Below are 20,065 nucleotides of genomic sequence, written 5' to 3' on the forward strand. Positions count from 1 at the left end.
CCAAGGCCAAAGCCAGTATTTCTTCCATGGGTTTCTCACCCCCATAGGTACACCACACCCTGTTAGTAAACATCAAGTCTTATTTTCATTATTAAGTCACCCTCAACCTCATCTATCGTATCAGTGTCTATTCAGTTCAATTCAGTAAGTCATTCTAAAACTGATATCTGGACCTGGAATGGACCTACGAGAACATGCAATAGAATTGCATTTTCCAGAACTCAGGTTTCCAGACTCCCAACCCAGAGTTCTTTTCTGGATCCCACAAAGGAGATGACACAGACTCCTCTTAAGCTTACACTCTAGTCGGAGAACAAGACTTACAGAAGACAACTTTACCTTGGTTGTCAAAGCAAATTGTACAAATACAGTAGAACATCAAATGGAATGCCATCAACAGTAAGAACTACAGGAGGAACCCCGAGTGCGCTCTGTTTCCGTGATCTCTTTTACTTTTCACAGTTATTGGGAGAAATCATCTTTCGCCTTGCCTCATTGCTCCACATGGAGGAAATCCCATCAGAATGACATGTCTGCATTAGAATAGAGTTATCTGACTGGTGGATAGCCAGGATCCTACAGATAATGGTGCAAGTTCCTTGACTGGGTAAAATTAATCTATTTAAAATCTGCAAGGCTACAACCACTGGCGATTCATCCTCTTCCCTCTCTGCCAGACCAGTGCCAGGCAGTGACCCCAGATAAGTTCATCTGCTCAGGTGGTTGGCACCATACTTCAGGTGATGGCGTGGGCACAGATGATTCACCAGCCCTGCCCTTTTGGCCACAGGCTTAAATCCATGTTCTCCAATCTGCTGCCACTTTCATCTCTATCTTTCTCCTGTGTCTTATTTTTCAGTTGCTCCAGAATTCCACAGGGGAAGAAAGCGGTGTTATTATTTACTGATCTCTTAAAACTCCCTAAATATAAAGCATCCACTTTCTTCTTCATTTAAAACCCAGCAACAATCATGGCTTATTCCTGAGTCAAAGGAACTCAACATAAACCTTCTTTATTAATACTATTTTAGTTTGCATTATAAATGCTCAGCAATGATTTGCCAAGATCTACCTTTTAAAAACATGTGGCTGCTTTTCCTCGGGCTCGTGGCTGTTTATTTGACTGTAGTAGGGGTCTGTGGTGGCCTATATCACAGCCCCCCACCCCTCTGATTTCAGCCACAGCAGAGGTGGAGGGTTGCTTGTGAGCTCAGACCATCCCACCTCAGGCAGATGCCCTGTATCGCTCCTTTTTCAACCTCAGAGCCCTCTCCCAAGCTAGGAGGCTCCTCACGCAACCTGCAAGCAGAGTCTGGAATTGTGGAGAGTCAGTGTTTGCAGGGGCAACCCTCAGGCAATGAAGGAGAGGAGTCCGTGAGTGAATAAATGCTCCAGATGCCTGTCGTTTGCATGGACAATTCTGGGAGGCATTGGGAACACTTCTCAGGAGGTCCCAGTGGAACTGAATGCCTTTTTCCCACAGAAGTGATGGATTATACACCCTTTCATTAGCATTTCCTCTTTCCTCTCTCTGCTGTCTCACTCCTGCTTCCAGGGATTACCTGTCAATTAAACCACCTGCAGTCAAATTCTGGCTGTGCCTCTGGGGAGACCCAACATGAAGCAATGAGAAAAGAGGACATAATCTGTCCAGGAGGAGCAGACTTCTCCCCCCTTGCGGTAGACGATCCCCCCCAGCCTACCCGCTACACAAAACACACACCAACACACATCACCCCATGTGTGTACATACACACTCAGGGATAGGTGTGCACACACACAGAGACATACACAGAGACACACATACACAGACACACACTGTGACACAAACACATACACAGACACATATACACACAGAGACAGACACACACACAGACACACACCCAGAGCAGGCCCCGGTCATTGTCTCAGGTCAGGTTTTGTGTCACTACCTAAGGATAAAAAGAGAGATCATCTCACCATCAAAACCATGCCTCTGAATGCTGGCCTTCCTTCACAGCCTGGGCTTGTCTAGCTTTCTTCTTGATTTGTCTTGTTCACTACAACCAAGCAACTTGTTTGAGTGCAAGACAACATCTTATAACACTGAGAAAATGTCAAGGTCTTATTTGAGCTGAATTACAATACAGTTTCAAGTTCCTGTGATGGCTTATCCTTACTTGGAACAGTTAAACTATATATACATACATACATACATACATATATATATATATATATATATATATATATATATATATATATATAAGTTTATATGTATTTGCTATCGTTTGCCCATTTTAGCCGATAGGCCTTTTCTTTTAGATCCTGACTCCTAAGTTTTTCCTAGACCACCTGCGTTCTTTTGTTTGGGTTATTGCTATTGAGTTCCCCTTGGGGTTTTTGGAGGAATACAGTTTTCTTTCTACTTGGGTTCCAGGACTATTTCTTGAGGTGCAGGATAAAACAATTACTTTGGAAGCAGCTTCCCACACAGTCTTTCCTGCTGTCTCACTGTAGCCGCAGCCTAGAATCCTATTCCTTTTGTATCCCCATAGATGGGTTTTTCTCTTAGAGTCTCCGTATTTGGGGTCCTGTGACAGGTTGGGGTCCCCAGAAGCATACACTGAAATTACCATACAATACATTTTGAAGGGAATGTTCCCAACATCAACAGCTGGGGTAGGAGTAAGGAACAGGAGCAAAACTGGACAGAGGGAGAAGATGGGGTGCAGCACAGGTGCAACAAGGCCTTACCCCACAAAGAGTCCTGAAACTAGGAAGCCTCTTTGGGGTCCTTCTGAGTTGCAGCGAAAAGCTGGCCTTCAAGATATGGAAGCAACCTAAGGGTTCATCAAGAGATGAACGGATAAAGAAGATGTGGCACATATATATACACAGTGGAATACTACTCAGCCCCGCAATAGAATGAAATTTTGCCATTTGCAGCAACATGGATGGATTTGGAGGGTATCACGCTTAGTGAAATAAGTCAAACAGAGAAAGACAACTACTGTATGTTATCACTTATTTGTAGAATCTAAAAAATAAAACAAACTAGTGAATATAACAAAAAAGAAACAGACACAGATACAGAGAACAAACTAGTGGTTACCAGTGGGGAGAAGGAAGCAGGGAGGGGCAAGATAGGGGTAGAGGATTAAGAGATACAAAGTACTATGTATAAAGTAAATAAACTAGGATATATTGTACAGCACAGGAAATATAGCCATTATTTTATAACTTTAAAATGGAGTATAACCTTTAAAATTGTGATTCACTATGCTGTTCACCTGAAACTAATATAATATTGTAAATCAACTATATCTCAATTAAAAAAAAAAAAGCTGGCCTTGATTACCTCCTTGGGGACCAGTCCTTGGATGCTGGCTGCTCTGGGAAGAGATAGTGACCTTGGGCGTGGAAGGGTGACTCAGGCCAGGCAATTCCTAAAGAGAACTGACAGCTGAGGGCTGTTGGCTGCCAACATTCCCAGCAGCTGAAGAAATAGATCCTTCAGCACCAAAGGAATGGGGTAGGGATCTGGGAAGCACAGTGCAACATCCACGCTTCCTCAACCCTTCTCTCCTTATTCCTTCACGAGTCATCCCTCATCCTCTAAGTCCCTGGCACTCAGCTCTGTCTAGAAACCTTCTGGGTGAAAATCAAAGATCTAACAATGTCTTAAAAAACAACAACAAAAAGCCCTATAAAAATTGTGGCACAAGGTGGTCCAATTTCTTAAAAAGGAAAAATTGAAACATCAAATCTTTTTTTTTTTTTTTTGTAAATGAAGGTTTATGTTTCAAAATATATTTCTGAAACCTAAGACCTTCTTTTCCAGATACACTAAACTTTGTGAATTCTGTAGGAAATGGAAACTTTGTTTTAAAAATAAACGTTGAAGCAATTTAAAAATAAAGAAGACCTTCCTTTTGAAATGATGCTAAAAGTTAAGCAAGCCCAGGGGCACTATGAACCAAACTTCCTAAGAGTTTAACATTTGAAAAGATTGCAATAACAGATGTCCTAGAGTATGTGGCAGGATTCTTCAGTAGTTTAGGGAATACCGAGCAGACGACTGGTTAGAAATTTACACGTTTTTTTTTTCCTGAATTTAAAATACATTCTAAGGTCCTTCAGACATTATAAAATCACGTGCAAGTCCATTTGGAGGTTCGAACAACTCAGTATTAAGTCACTGTTACGACCTGAGTTGTATACTCCCCCAACCCCCCAAAATAAGATATATTGAAATGCTAATCCCCAGTACCTTAGAATGCAATTTTATTTGGAGATAGGATCTTTATGGAGCTAATCAAGTTAAAACGAGGTAATTAGGGTGGTCCCTAATCCCACACTCTTGGTGTCCTCATGAAATGTGGATCTTTGGACACAGAGACAAGACACATGTAGAAGGAAGACAATGTGAAGACACGGGAAGAAAGCCATCTGCAGCCAAGGAACGCCTGAGGCACCCAGAAGCCAGGAGGGAGGACACGGAACAGATTCTCCCTCACAGCCTTCAGAGGGAACCAACCCAGCAGACACCGTGATCTCAGACTTCAAGCCGCCAGAACTGAGACAATGAATTTCTATTGTTTAAGCCTCTCAATGGTGGTACTTGATTACTGTAGCCCCAGGAAGCCACTCTGACCGCACCTTCTTCATTCAGCTCACGCTGTCGTCCATGAAGGCAGCAGAAGTTAGGTGGACTTGATCTCTGTTCAATCATTCGGGCAAGTTACTTAATTTTCTGAGCCTATTTTCTCATACGTAAAATAAGAACATTAATAATACCGACTATATTCTTTTGAGAATTAAGCAAGCTAAAATAGATAAGACCCTTCTTTTCTAGGTGCATATAAATTCAAGAGCACCACATACAGCCCATTGACCATCTTCCAACAAATGTTTATAAGTCTAGTGGTGGGTAGTCTGACTCTTGTAATTTTTACGCCCCTTGGAAATTCAAGCTCAGCATCACGTCTTCTGTCCATTAGTGCCCATTGTTAATATTGCTGTTACTTCTTCTTATTAATTTTCAATGATCAAAGCTATAAAGTCTCCTGGAACAGAACAATGAATTATCTGTATGTACTGAGGAAGTCATAAACCAGAAAGACAACCTTAGAGCAAGCACCCAGCCTTTCTTGACATGCCACTGTGAATCAGTCTGGGGACACCATAGACTAATTAGCATTACGAGTCATGGTCAAGGAGTCACCCAGCCAGAGAGCAGCTTCCAGTCTCATTTTAGGCAGAAATGTACACGGGGCTGGGTCTTAGTTCTCCCCAACCAGGGATTGAACCCGCGGCCCCTGCAGTAGGAGTGCAGAGTTTTAACCACTGGACCACCAGGAAAGTCCCTCCATACATTTTTTTTTTTTTAAATGCACAACGTGAAAGTTGCTAGTTAAGTTTTTTTTTTTTTAATTTTTATTTATTTATTTATTTATTTATGGCTGTGTTGGGTCTTCGTTTCTGCGCGAGGGCTTTCCCTAGTTGCGGCAAGCGGGGGCCACTCTTCATCGCGGTGCGCGGGCCTCTCACTATCGTGGCCTCTTGTTGCAGAGCACAGGCTCCAGACGCGCAGGCTCAGTAGTTGTGGCTCACGGGCCCAGTTGCTTCGCGGCATGTGGGATCTTCCCAGACCAGGGCTCGAACCCGTGTCCCCTGCATTGGCAAGCAGACTCTCCACCACTGCGCCACCAGGGAAGTCCCCCTCCATACATTTTTTAACCAGATAATCACCCTTGGTTTGTATGGCACAGACTCTTTCAAATAATACCCCAATCTTACAAAACTACATATAGATGATCTTTGGACTATTGTTTAGATTTGACTATCTGAATTATCTTCTTGCATTGATAGAGATAAGTAAATGTTGATTAAATCACAAGATACCATTTCACACCTATTAGGATGGCTATAATAAAAAAAAATATGGGAAATAGCAAGTGTTGGTGAGGATATGGAGATATTGGAACCCTTGTGCATTGCTGGTAGAAATGTACAGGTGCAGTGCTGTGGAAAGCAGTTTGGTAGTTTCTCAAAAGAGTTTAACATAGAATTGCTGTATGACCCAACAAATCCACTCCTAGGTATTTTCCCAAAAGAATTGAAAGCAGGGACTCAGACAGGTACATGTGCACGAATCTTCACTGCAGCATCATTCACAGCAGCCAAAGGGATGGAAACAACCCAAGTGTACATCAACAGATGAGTGGGTAACAAAATGCCGTATAGGCATACAATGGAATATTTGTAAAAAGAAATGAAGTTCTTAATTATTAGAGAAATGCAGATCAAAACTACAATGAGGTATCAACTCACACCAGTTACAATGGGCATCATCAGAAAATCTACGAACAACAAATGCTGGAGAGGGTGTGGAGAAAAGTGCAACCCTCTTGCACTGTTGGTGGGAATGTAAATTGATACAGCCACTATGGAGAACAGTATGGAGGTTCCTTAAAAAACTAAAAATAGAATTACCATATGACCCAGCAATCCCACCATTGGGCATATACCCTGAGAAAACCATAGTTCAAAACGAGACATGTACCACAGTGTTCATTGCAGCACTATTTACAATAGCCAGGTCATGGAAGCAACCTAAATGCCCATCGACAGATGAATGGATAAAGAAGATGTGGTGCATATATACAATGGAATATTACTCAGCCATGAAAAGGAACAAAACTGGGTCATTTGTAGAGATGTGGATGGATCTAGAGACTGTCATTCAGAGTGAAGTAAGTCAGAAAGAGAAAAAGAAATATCATGTATTGAAGCGTATATGTGGAACCTAGAAAAATGGTACAGATGAACCAGTTTTCAGGGTAGAAATTGAGACACAGATGTAGAGAACAAATGTATGGACACCAAGGGGGGAAAGTGGCATGGGGGAGGAAGGTGGTGGTGTGATGAATTGGGAGATTGGGATTGACATATATACACTAATATGTATAAAATGGATAACTAATAAGAACCTGCTGTATAAAAAAAAAAATAAAATTCAAAAATTCAAAAAAAAAAAAAAAAGAAATGAAGTTCTGATACATGTTACAACATGGATAAACCTTGAAAAGGTTATAGTATGTGAAATAAGCCAGACACAAAAGGACAAATATGTGACTCCATTTACATGAAATATTGAGAATAGGCAAATTCGTAGGCTCAAAAAGTAGATTAGAGGTTACCAGGGGCAGGGGGTGGGAGATAAAGGGAGTTAATTGCTTAATGGGTACCAGAGTTTCTATCTGGAGTGACAGTGTTAATAGATAGTGGTGATGGTTGCACAACACTGTACATGTAATTAATGTCACTGAATTACACACTTAAAAATAGCAAATCTTATGTTGTATACGTTATACTTTACTACAATAAAATAAAAAGAAAGAAAGGTCAATTACATAACCATTCTACTCTTTTCATGTGAAACCAGGGGCTCTATACACATTGATGATCCTATTTCATCCTCACACAACGTTATGAGGCAAGGATCACTGTCTCCATCTGACAACTAAGAAAACTAAGGCTCAGAGAGGGGCTCGTGGCCAAATAGCTACTACCTGAAGAGCTGGGACTGCACTGAAGTCTGAGGGCTTCCTTGGCGCTAAGTAGATGAGACATAAATTTTTCTACCTATGATCTATCAAGAGGCCCAAACATAAACATCCATTCCTTCTTCACAGTATCAGATCCAGGTTAGTAGTGGAGACAGTCCCTTTGGGCCCCATAAAGAAGCACTTCCTGCCTCTGAAGGTAAATTGAGCAGTTTTCTCAAATCCGGTTGATTATTTGTAAAGATAAGGTTTGCCTTGAAAGTGTCACTGGAATCTTTTATGTATTTGTGATCTCAGTTGTCTGGAAGACAGCCAAGGATCCAGAAGTGAGGAAAAATCACCTGCTAACAACCTATAGGAGAGCAGAAATGAAGGAAATTATGTTCAGCTGGCTATTATGCTGAGGCTGCAGCCTTTTTGCATATTTTTGCAAAGCCTTCTCTTACCCCAGCTTCCAATCTGCAGCTTTAGCAGAGAGGAGCTGGCGTGGGGAGGGGAAAGAGACAGTGTTTCCAAAGAGAATCGAAGGGGCTTTCCTGGTGGGCCAGCAGTTAAGACTCTGCGCTCCCAGTGCAGGAGGCCCAGGTTCGATCCCTGGTCAGGGAACTAGATCCCGCCTGCCACAACTAAAAATCCCGTGCGCTGCGACGAAGATCCCACGTGCCCCAACTAAGACCCGGTGCAGGCAAATAAGTAAATAAATATTAAAAAAAAAAAGAGGATTGCAAATGACTCTGAAGAAGAGAATCTCCCCTTCCTGGTGAGGTGGACATCCTCACTGCTCCCTCCCATGTCTGGTCCTTTCATCTTTGTCTCCTTCTTGACTCCTCTTTATCTATTGGAATTTTAGGTGTTGGTGATGCTCAGGATTCTGTCCTTCCAACTTCTCTTTCCATATTATACCCTTGCCCTGAACGACCCATACACACACATGGCTTCAGCTATGCCTGGTCCCTGATGACATCTGCTTCAGCCCTGTTGGTTCTCCTGAAATTGGGACCCTTGTATCCATTACACATCTCCAACTGGATGTCCCTAACTGTATTTATACACTTCCTCTGAAACCTCAGTTTCTGTTGGAATGACAGCACGAAACAACCCGTCACCCAAACCAGAAACCTGGGAACCCTTCCAGACTCTCTTCTCCTCTCTCTTCTTTTCCTTCATGCTCCTTAGTTTTTCTGTCTTATCAACTCTATCTCCTGTAGGTAGTTAATCCACTCCCTCTTTTCCACCCCACAGTGGTTTTTTTTGTTTGTTTAAAGTCTTTATTGGAGTATAATTGGTTTATAATGTTGTCTTAGTTTCTGCTGTATAACAAAGTGAATCAGCTATACGTATACATATATCCCCATATCCCCTCCCTCTTACGTCTCCCTCCCACCCTCCCTATCCCACTCCTCTAGGTAGTCACAAAGCACCAAGCTGATCTCCCTGTGCTATGCGGCTGCTTCCCACTAGCTATTTTACATTTGGTAGTATATATAAGTCTATGCCACTCTCTCACTTCGTCCCAGTTTCCCCTTCCCTGTCCCTGTGTCCTCAAGTCCATTCTCTACTTCTGCATCTTTATTCCTGTCCTGCCCCTAGGTTCATCAGAACCACCGTTTTTGTTTTTGTTTTTTTAAGATTCCATATATGTGTGTTAGCATATGGTATTTGTTTTTCTCTTTCTGACTTACTTCACTCTGTATGACAGACTCTAGGTCCATCCACTTCACTACAAATAATTCATTTTCGTTACCTTTTCTGGCTGAGTAATATTCCATTGTATATATGTGCCACATCTTCTTTATCCATTTACCTGTCAATGGACACTTAGGTTGCTTCCATGTCCTGGCTATTGTAAATAGTGCTGCAGTGAACACTGTGGTACGTGACTCTTTTTGAATTATCGTTTTCTCAGGGTATATGCCGAGTAGTGGGATTGCTGGGTCGTATGGTAGTTCTATTTTCAGTTTTTTTTTTTTTAACATCTTTATTGGAGTATAATTGCTTTACAATGGTGTGTTAGTTTCTGCTTAATAACAAAGTGAATCAGTTATGCATATACATATGTTGCCATATATTTTCAGTTTTTTAAGGAACCTCCATACTGTTCTCCAGGGTGGCTGTATCAATTTACATTCCCACCAATAGTGCAAGAGGGTTCCCTTTTCTCCACACCCTCTCCAGCATTTATTGTTTGTAGATTTTTTGATGATGGCCATTCTGACTGGTGTGAAGTGATGCCTCATTGTAGTTTTGATTTGCATTTCTCTAATGATTAGTGATGCTGAGCATCCTTTCATGTGTTTGTTGGCCATCTGTATGTCTTCTTTGGAGAAATGTCTGTTTAGGTCTTCTGCCCATTTTTGGATTGGGTTGTTTGTTTTTTTGATATTGAGCTGTATGAGCTGCTTGTAGATTTTGGAGATTAATCCTTTGTCAGTTGCTTCATTTGCAAATATTTTCTCCCATTCTGAGGGTTGTCTTTTCATCTTGTGTATGGTTTCCTTTGCTGTGCAAAAGATTTTAAGTTTCATTAGGTCCCATTTGTTTACTTTTATTTTTATTTCCATTTCTCTAGGAGGTGGGTCAAAAAGGATCTTGCTGTGATTTATGTCATGGAGTGTTCTGCCTATGTTTTCCTCTAAGAGTTTTATAGTGTCTGGTCTTACATTTAGGTCTTTAATTCATTTTGAGTTTATTTTTGTGTATGGTGTTATGGAGTGTTCTAATTTCATTCTTTTACATGTGGCTGTCCAGTTTTCCCAGCACCACTTACTGAAGTGGCTGTATTTTCTCTATTGTATATTCTTGCTTCCTTTATCAAAGATAAGGTGACCATATGTGCGTGGGTTTATATCTGGGCTTTCTATCCTGTTCCATGGATCTATATTTCTGTTTTTGTGCCCATACCATGCAGTCTTGATTACTGTAGCTTTGTAGTATAGTCTGAAGTCAGGGAGCCTGATTCCTCCAGCTCCATTTTTCGTTCTCAAGATTGCTTTGGGGATTCGGGGTTTTTTGTGTTTCCATACCAATTGCACAGTTTTTTTTGTTGTAGTTCTGTGAAAAATGCCATTGGTAGTTTGATAGGGATTGCATTGAATCTGTAGACTGCTTTGGGTAGTATAGTCATTTTCACAATGTTGATTCTTCCAATCCAAGAACATGGTATATCTCTCCATCTGTTTGTATCATCTTTAATTTCTTTAATCAGTGTCTTATAGTTTTCTGCATACAGGTCTTTTGTCTCCTTAGGTAGGTTTATCCCTAGATATTTTATCCTTTTTGTTGCAATGGTAAATGGGAGTGTTTCCTTAATCTCCCTATCAGATTTTTCTTCATTAGTGTATAGGAATGCAAGAGATTTCTGTGCATTAATTTTGTATCCTGCAAATTTACCAAATTCATTGATTAGCTCTAGCAGTTTTCTGGTAGCATCTTTAGGATTCTCTATGTATAGTATATGTCATCTGCAAAACAATGACAGCTTTACTTCTTCTTTTCCGATTTGTATTCCTTTTATTTCTTTTTCTTCTCTGATTGCTGTGGCTAAAACTTCCAAAACTATGTTGAATAATAGTGGTGAGAGTGGGCATCCCTGTCTTCTTCCTGATTTTAGAGGAAATAGTTTCAGTTTTTCATCATTGAGAATGATGTTAGCTGTGGGTTTGTCATATATGGCCTTATTATGTTGAGGTAACTTCTCTCTATGCCTACTTTCTGGAGAGTTTTTATCATAAATGGGTGCTGAATTTTGTTGAAAGCTTTTTCTGCATCTATTGAGATGATCATGTGGTTTTTCTCCTTCAATTTGTTAATATGGTGTATCACATTGATTGATTTGCATATATTGAAGAATCCTTGCATTCCTGGGATAAACCCCATTTGCTCATGGTGTATGATCCTTTGAATGTGTTGTTGGATTCTGTTTGCTAGTATTTTGTTGAGGATTTTTGCATCTATGTTCATCAGTGATATTGGTGTGTAGTTTGCTTTTTTTGTGACATCTTTGTCTGGTTTTGGTATCAGGGTGATGGTGACCTCGTAGAATGAGTTTGGGAGTGTTCCACCCTCTGCTCTATTTTGGAAGAGTTTGAGAAGGATAGGTGTTAGCTCTTCTCTAAATGTTTGATAGAATTCTCCTGTGAAGCCATCTGGTCCTGGGCTTTTGTCTGTTGGAAGATTTTTAATCACAGTGTCAATTTCAGTGTTTTTGATGGGTCTGTTTATATTTTCTATTTCTTCCTGGTTCAGTCTGGGAAGTTTGTGCTTTTCTAAGAATTTGTCCATTTCTGCCAGATTGTCCATTTTATTGGCATATAGTTGCTTGTAGTAATCTCTCACGATCCTGTGTATTTCTGCAGTGTCAGTTGTTACTTCTCCTTTTTCATTTCTGATTCTGTTGATTTGAGTCTTCTCCCTTTTTTCTTGATGAGTCTGGCTATTGGTTTATCAATTTTGTTTGTCTTCTCAAAGAACCAGCTTTTAGTTTTATTATTAATCTTTGCTATTGTTTCCTTCATTTCTTTTTCATTTATTTCTGATCTGATCTTTATGATTTCTTTCTTTCTGCTAATTTTAGTTTTTTTTTGTTCTTCTTTCTCTAATTGCTTTAGGTGTAAGGCTAGGTTGTTTATTTGAGATGTTTCTTGTTTCTTGAGGTAGGATTGTATTGCTATAAACTTCCTTCTTAGAACTGCTTTTGCTGCATCCCATAGGTTTTAGGTCATCATATTTTCATTGTTATTCGTTTGTAGGTATTTTTTGATTTCCTCTTTGATTTCTTCAGTGACCTCTTGCTTATTTAGTAGTGTATTGTTTAGCCTCCATGTGTTTGTATTTTTTACAGTTTTTTTCCTGTAATTGATATCTAGTCTCATAGCATTGTGGTTGGAAAAGATACTTGATACGATTTCAGTTTTCTTAAATTTACCAAGGCTTGATTTGTGACCTAAGATTTGATCTATCCTGGAGAATGTTCCATGAGCACTTGAGAAGAAAGTGTATTCTGTTGTTTTTGGATAGAATGTCCTATAAATATCAATTAAGTCCATCTTGTTTAATGTGTCATTAAAGCTTGTGTTTCCTTATTTATTTTCATTTTGGATCACCTGTCCATTGGTGAAAGTGGGGTGTTAACGTCCCCTACTATGATTGTGTTACTGTTGATTTCCCCTTTTACAGTTGTTAGCATTTGCCTTATGTACTGTGGTGCTCCTATGTTGAGTGCATAAATATTTACAATTGTTATATCTTCTTCTTGGATTGATCCCTTGATCATTATGTAGTGTCCTTCTTTGTCTCTTGTAATAGTCTTTATTTTAAAGTCTATTTTATCTGATACGAGAATTGCTACTCCAGCTTTCTTTTGATTTCCATTTGCATGGAATACCTTTTTCCATCCCTTCACTTTCAGTCTGTATGTGTCCCTAGGTCTGCTATGGGTTTCTTGTTGACAGCATATATACAGGTCTTGTTTTTGTATCCATTCAGCCAGTTTATGTCTTTTGGTTGGAGCATTTAATCCATTTACATTTAAGGTAATTATTGACATGTATATTCCTATTACCATTTCTTAATTGTTTTGGGTTTGTTTTTGTAGGTCTTTTCCTTGTCTTGTGTCTCCCACTTAGAGAAGTTCCTTTAGCATTTGTTGTAAAGCTGGTTTTGTGGTGCTGAATTCTCTTAGCTTTTGCTTGTCTGTAAAGATTTTAATTTCTCCACCGAATCTGAATGAGATCCGTGCTGGGTAGAGTAATCTTGGTTGTAGTTGTTTCCCTTTCATCACTTTAAATATATCCTGCCACTCCCTTCTGGCTTTCAGAGTTTCTGCTGAAAGATCGGCTGTTAACCTTATGGGTATTCCCTTGTATGTTATTTGTTGCTTTTCCCTTGCTGCTTTTAATATTTTTTCTTGGTATTTAATTTTTGATAGTTTGATTAATATGTGTCTTGGCATGTTTCTCCTTGGATTTATCCTGTATGGGACTCTCTGTGCTTCCCAGACTTCCTGACTATTTCCTTTCTCATGTTAGGGAAGTTTTCAACTATAATCTCTTCAAATATTTTCTCAGTCCCTTTCTTTTTCTCTTCTTCTTCTGGGATCCCTATAATTCGAATGTTGTTGCATTTAATGTTGTCCCAGAGGTCTCTGAGACTGTCCTCAATTCTTTTCATTCTTTTTTTTTTATTCTGCTCTGTGGTAGTTATTTCCACTATTTTATCTTCCAGCTCACTTATCTGTTCTTCTGCCTCAGTTATTCTGCTATTGATTCCTTCTAGAGAATTTTTAATTTCATTTATTGGGTTGTTCATCATTGTTTGTTTGCTCTTTAGTTCTTCTACGTCCTTGTTAAATATTTCTTGTATTTCCTCCATTCTAGTTCCAAGATTTTGGATCATCTTTACTCTCATTTCTCTGAATTCTTTTTCAGGTTGACTGCCTGTTTCCTCTTCATTTGTTTGGTCTGGAGGGTTTTTACCTTGCTCCTTCATCTGTTGTGTGTTTCTCTGTCTTCTCATTTTGCTTAACTTACTGTGTTTGGGGTCTCCTTTTTGCAGGCTGCAGGTTTGTAGTTCCCATTGTTTTTTTGTGTCTGCCCCCATTGGGTAAGTTTGGTTCAGTGGGTTGTGTAGGCTTCCTGGTGGAGGGGACTGGTGACTGTGTTCTGGTGGGTGGGGCTGGATCTCGTCTTTCTGGTGGGCAGAGCTGTGTCCAGTGGTGTGCTTTATGTTGTCTGTGAACTTAGTATGATTTTAGGCAGCCTCTCTGCTAATAGGTGGGGTTGTGTTCCTGTCTTCCTAGTTGTTTGGCATGGGGCGTCCAGCCCTTGGAGCTTGCTGGCCGTTGGGTGGAGCTGCGTCTTAGCGTTGAGACAGAGATCTCTAGGAGAGCTCTCGCTGATTGATATTACGTGGAGCTGGGAGGTCTCTGGTGGTCCAATGTCCTGAACTCGGCTCTTCCACCTCAGGGGCTCAGGCCTGACACCAGGCTGGAGCACCAAGACCCTGTCAGACACACGGCCAGGTATGTTGGGATTTTCTTGCCTTTTGGGAAGTCTGAGGTCTTCTGCTAGCATTCAGTAGGTGTTCTGTAGGAGCTGTTCCACGTGTAGATGTATTTTTGATGTATTTGTGGGGAGGAAGGTGATCTCCACGTCTTACTCCTCTGCCATCTTGAAGGTCCCCTCCACCCCGCAGTGTTTTGCTTAATTCCTCCTTATCAACACCTGCCAGGACCATCCTGTATTTGACTCCCTACCTCCCGTCTTATTCCTTTGCAATCTGCCCTCCAGGGAGTGATTAAACAAACAAACAAAACCATAGTTGGTCATATTTTTCTTCTGCCTAGAAGCTTTCAATGGCTAATGTTTGCTTGCAAAATAAATTTTAAACATCCAGACTTGGCATGGCCGACAAATTCATTCGTGTTCCTTACAGCCTTGTCTCAGGCCACTTTCCTACACACACCCCGAGATGTAGTTCACTTGGTCTACTTGTAATTCCAAAAATGTGCCATGGTTTACCTTGCCTTTGTGCTCAGGTATATACTGTTTCCTCCACCTAGAGCATCCATCCACTCCCTCATCCTCCACCTCTCTGCATAACCCTTATGTGTTCTTAGGGACTTAGGTAGACTGTCATCTTCTCTTAGAAGCATGTCCTGACTGCCCTGAGCTGACTTGGAGGCTTCTTTTTTATAGACTCCCCTTATCAGCCTGTCTCAATATTGATTTTCTCATATGGTACCCTTACCAGGCTAATTATCATAGGTAGGATCTGGGTCCAGCACGTGTGTGATACATAGGAGGGATAAAAGGTATGTTGAATGAAAGCTCCCTGCCTGAAAAATTATTCCTTCTCAGCCCAAATCATAGGGGGTTGATAGATAACTCCTCCCAGCATTGACAGTAATGCTCTGAGGGCTCCCTGAGACTCCAGGGTTGGAGAGAAAAGACCAGTTATTTGAGACCTGGAAGCCAGAGCCTGTTAGACAGACATTAAAGACATAAAAAGAACAGTAATGATAATGAAACTGGATTATTCGGTGTGGCTACTTGTCAGGGAAACTGGTAGACATCTCTTGTTGGTGACTTCTGGCAATGCTTTCCCTTTCTTTTTTCTTTTTTTTTTTTTTTTTGAATATTTAAGACATGTTTATTTCCATATCTTCATTTCCCACTGTAATACATTGCTTCTCCACTTAATATATCAATTTTGTATATATACTGCCTTACTTTGGTCAACTATATAACTATACTTCAGACTGTAGACCTCAATAGAACCTTAAAAATCTAAACACAAATTCTACCTCTAACCACCAAGACTTTGGGGATTAAAATAACTGATAGACCATCATTTTTTATTTACATCAGTTCAGTTTATACATGTTTAACTTATTCTAATGACTGTTTCCAATGTGAAAACCAAGTTTAAAATAACTTGATCACCTTGTTTCAAACACAGCTGTTCACATACCATACTCCAGCTCCACCCATGTAAGTCAATCCTTTATCAGAGATGAAAGCTACTTAGCATAAATTCAGTGAAGTTGAGCCTTTCACAAACAGCATGAAAATATGGGTTGAAGAAAACTTTCCAGGATGCTACTATAAGTAGCTTTTTTTCTGCAGTATTAACACAGTGAAATAAAATATTAAATTTATTTAAAATATAGATATGAGATTGTTCCATTCTGTCCAAACCTATTAAATACCTTCCAAAAGTTTTGTAATTCAGTCCTAGAAATTCTTGGAGCTGTGAGCATTTCCTGTTCAGAAATGTTACCTCTATAAAAGCTCCCAGGAAATTTCAGAAAAATATAATCTTCTAATTTAAAAGTTGATCGATTTGCCAAATGATGCAGCCACGTTTGCTTCTCTAAAAGCTTCTGATAAGGTCGGATGTGCGTGACAGACTCTAGCTGTATCTTCACAGGATGCTCCATATTCCAGTGCAAGAGCAGCTTCATTTATCATTTCACCAGCAGCTGGTCCTAGAATATGTGCTCCCAATACTCTGTCCGTTGATTTCTGCCCAAGTATCTTCACCATGCCATCTGTGTTAGCGTTTGTCTTAGCTCTGCTGTTAGCAGCAAATGGGAATTTCCCAACTTTGTACTCAATACCCACTTCTTTCAACTGCTCTTCTGATTTGCCAACCCAAGCAACTTCAGGGTGTGTGTAAATCACCGATGGTACACAGTTGTAGTCAATGTGCACAGTGCCACCAGCCATCCCTTCAGCACAGATAATGCCTTCATCCTCTGCTTTGAGAGCCAGCATTGGACCAGCAACCACATCGCCGATTGCAGAGATATTTGGAATTTTAGTTTGGAATCTGGTATTTACTGGAATGCTACCTCTAGGATCCAGCTCAATTCCAAGCTCCTCTAGTCCCAAATTCTTAGTAAAGCGTCGTCGACCAATGCAAACCAGGAGTACATCACAAGTGATAACTTCAGCTTTACCACCGGAAGCAGCTTCAATAGAAACATCAAATTTTCCATCTGACTTCTTAGTAGCACCAGTAACTTTGGTATTCAATTTAAATTTAAATCCTTGTTTCTGAAGGATGCGTTGTAAGTTTTTAGATATCTCCATATCAATTCCAATTCCACCAACATGACCCAAAAACTCAACTGCTGTCACGTCTGCACCAAGTCTTTGCCAAACTGAGCCCAATTCTACATCTATTACTCCTGCACCAATGACAACCATCTTTTCTGGAACTTTTTTTAAAGACAAAGCACCTGTAGATGACACTACTGTATCTTCATCAATCGTAATTCCAGGAAAAGGAGTGACTTCTGAACCTGTGGCTATAAGAATGTTCTTTGTATCAATAACTTGGGTGCTGCCATCGGCTTTCATAGCGGTGACCTGATTTTTCCCAGTTATCTTTCCATATCCGTTTACATGGGCAACCTGATTCTGTTTGAACAAGTGGGCAATTCCACCTGTTAAAGCTTTTACTGCATTACTCTTCTGCTCCATCATCTTCTCTAAATTCAAGCGAACTTCAGACATTTCAATTCCTCTAGATGCAAAATCTTTTCCATGGACCATATGGTAATAATGAGAGTTATTCAATAAAGCCTTAGAAGGAATACAACCAACAATGTTCAAGCATGTTCCACCGAGTGTTTCATTTTTCTCAACGCACACTGCCTTGAAGCCTAACTGGGCAGCTTTAATAGCAGCAACATATCCTCCAGGACCAGAACCTATCACTGTTACATCAGCATCAATTGGTTGATCTGCATAAGTTCTTAGTGGCACCGCAGAAACTCCTTGCAGACCATGAGATGTTCGATTGAAATGGCCTCTCTTAGCCAAGGAACAGTACACACGACTCCAGCTCTGCATCTTGCCGCTGGACTTTCCTTTCCCCCAAAGCTTTCACCTCCGCTAAGCGTCTCTGCCGCCTCGCCAAGGTCTCCTCACTTTCTTTTAATAAGAGTACCTTGGTACTACCTCCTCCACCAACCCAATCCCTGTGTTACAGGCGGGGCTGATCCCAGGCTCCCACGCCATTGGTCGGCACGTGACTTGGGCCTGTCCAGTCAGAACATCCCATTCCCTTTCCCTGATCAATTGGTTCAGAGATAGGTGCATGACCCGAGCCAGACCAATGACACTAAACACAGGACTTTCTCTGGAGCTAAATAGAGACAGATTTTTTTTGTTGTTTGGTGGAAATATAAGGTAGATGTATAAGCCTGCAGTGACTGGTTGCCAGCTTGGGCTTCATATGGGAAAAGACTTGAGAATGAAGGAAGAGTTGAGAGGCAGAAAACTAGATTGCTGCTGCTGATGTTTGACTGCCCAATCCAACCTTGCATTAAGCCAGGCCTGTTTTGTTTTGTTCTTCCGGTTACGTGATAAAATAATTTCCCCTTTTTGAGTAAGGTGATTCAGTTTTGGTCTCTGTTGCTTGCAACCAAAAGATGTTTATTAGCACTGAAATCAGGGTAGTCAGCAAATCTAGAGAGAAAATGTGAATACAGAGGACTCTGGCTCTGTGGTCATAGGAAAAGGACGTGTTTCCTTTCATCCAAGTCATTTTACCCAGTGACCCTCTAGGCATGTAGCGGAGGAAAGAGTACCCTGGAGGGAGTGGTGGGTCTCAAACTATGGCCCAACTAGATGGGATACATCTTTTTCCCCTTTCATTTGTACTTGTCAAAAAAAAATGTTTTTCAAAATTTATTTTGTTTTATACTTATTTTTAATTACTAAGCAAACATGAATACATTTTTTTCTTATAGAAATTAAAATATTTTAGAAAATGCAGAATGTCTTCTGACTTTTACTTGACCACTCCCCTCCAGAGGCTACCCTGTATTCGGCTTATATCCTTTAAACCGTATAACTCAATATAGACACACATAAGAACATAGAGGTTTCTTCTGCACGGTGGCTATGTGGGGATGGTGGCTGTGATTGTGTAGATTCTGCTCACAAATGCACTTAAGAGTGAAGTTGCATTAAAAAATCCCACCTACAGGGCTTCCTTGGTGGCGCAGTGGTTGAGAATCTGCCTGCCAATGCAGGGGACACGGGTTCGAGCCCTGGCCTGGGAAAATCCCACATGCCACGGAGCAACTAGGCCCGTGAGCCACAGCTACTGAGCCTGCGCGTCTGGAGCCTGTGCCCTGCAACGGGAGGGGCCGCGATAGTGAAAGGCCCGCGCACCGCGATGAAGAATGGCCCCCGCTCGCCGCGACTAGAGAAAGCCCTCGCACAGAAACGAAGACCCAACACAGCCAAATAAATAAATAAATAAAATTTATTAAAAAAAAAAAAAATCCCACCTACAGAAAACACCTCCCTCTAATTGTCATCCAACCCCAGGAATATCTGAAACTGCCCCCTCCTGTAAATCCCTTTTATGTATTTAAGAAGCTTTTCTAAAAGATTCTTTTTAATCTGCTATTAAAAATTTTTCTGGAAAGAAGAGAATGAGTTAAACTATATTTTTTGTCATTTTTTTCTCACTCATTTTGTAAAAATTACACACGAACACATGCTTAATGTAAAAGATTAAAAATATAAAATAAATGGAGAGTGGAATAAAAGGGAAAATCTGCCCTTATCTCACGATCTCCTCACCATTCCCCTCCCCCCTCATTATATTGTGTGTTTTCTGGTCCTTCTTCTCTGCATTTTCATTTTATACACATAGAGCAGCAATGTATTTTAGAAAACTTTTCTGTGTCCGTGTTTTAAGATTAAAAGGTTAAGTTATAAAAAACAGAGTATATGCCTTTAGGTAATGAGACACAGAATGGACAAGTTTGATGGGGGAGGGGGAGGCAGGAAATCTAGTACAATAACCCTGTATAGGGAGGTTGGGCTGCTGGGGTGTTGAGAGTTTGTATGGGACGAAGCACTTAGTGAGGTCGTTTCAAAAGTAAACCTGACTGACTGCCCAATTTTTCCATCCTTGTTTCTCAAATCTTGGGGCTGGGAGGTTAGTTGTATTTCTGGCAATAATCGGACTTTAATCTATTCTTTTTTTTTAAT

The 20,065-nt window shown here is 40.5% G+C and overlaps 1 protein-coding gene across 1 annotated transcript; it reads right to left on the minus strand.

Annotated features, from left to right (window-relative positions):
* Window positions 1–16,232: 16,232 nt before the first annotated feature.
* LOC103015895 (dihydrolipoyl dehydrogenase, mitochondrial-like) lies at window positions 16,233–17,973 on the minus strand. The gene has a single exon (XM_057551431.1). It carries the CDS (start codon window positions 17,903–17,905, stop codon window positions 16,373–16,375), a length of 1,533 nt encoding a protein of 510 aa, XP_057407414.1. The 5' UTR covers window positions 17,906–17,973; the 3' UTR covers window positions 16,233–16,372.
* Between the last annotated feature and the right edge of the window lie 2,092 nt (window positions 17,974–20,065).

The sequence above is a fragment of the Balaenoptera acutorostrata genome, chromosome 8 (assembly GCF_949987535.1).
Source record: "Balaenoptera acutorostrata chromosome 8, mBalAcu1.1, whole genome shotgun sequence".
NCBI lineage: Eukaryota > Metazoa > Chordata > Mammalia > Artiodactyla > Balaenopteridae > Balaenoptera > Balaenoptera acutorostrata.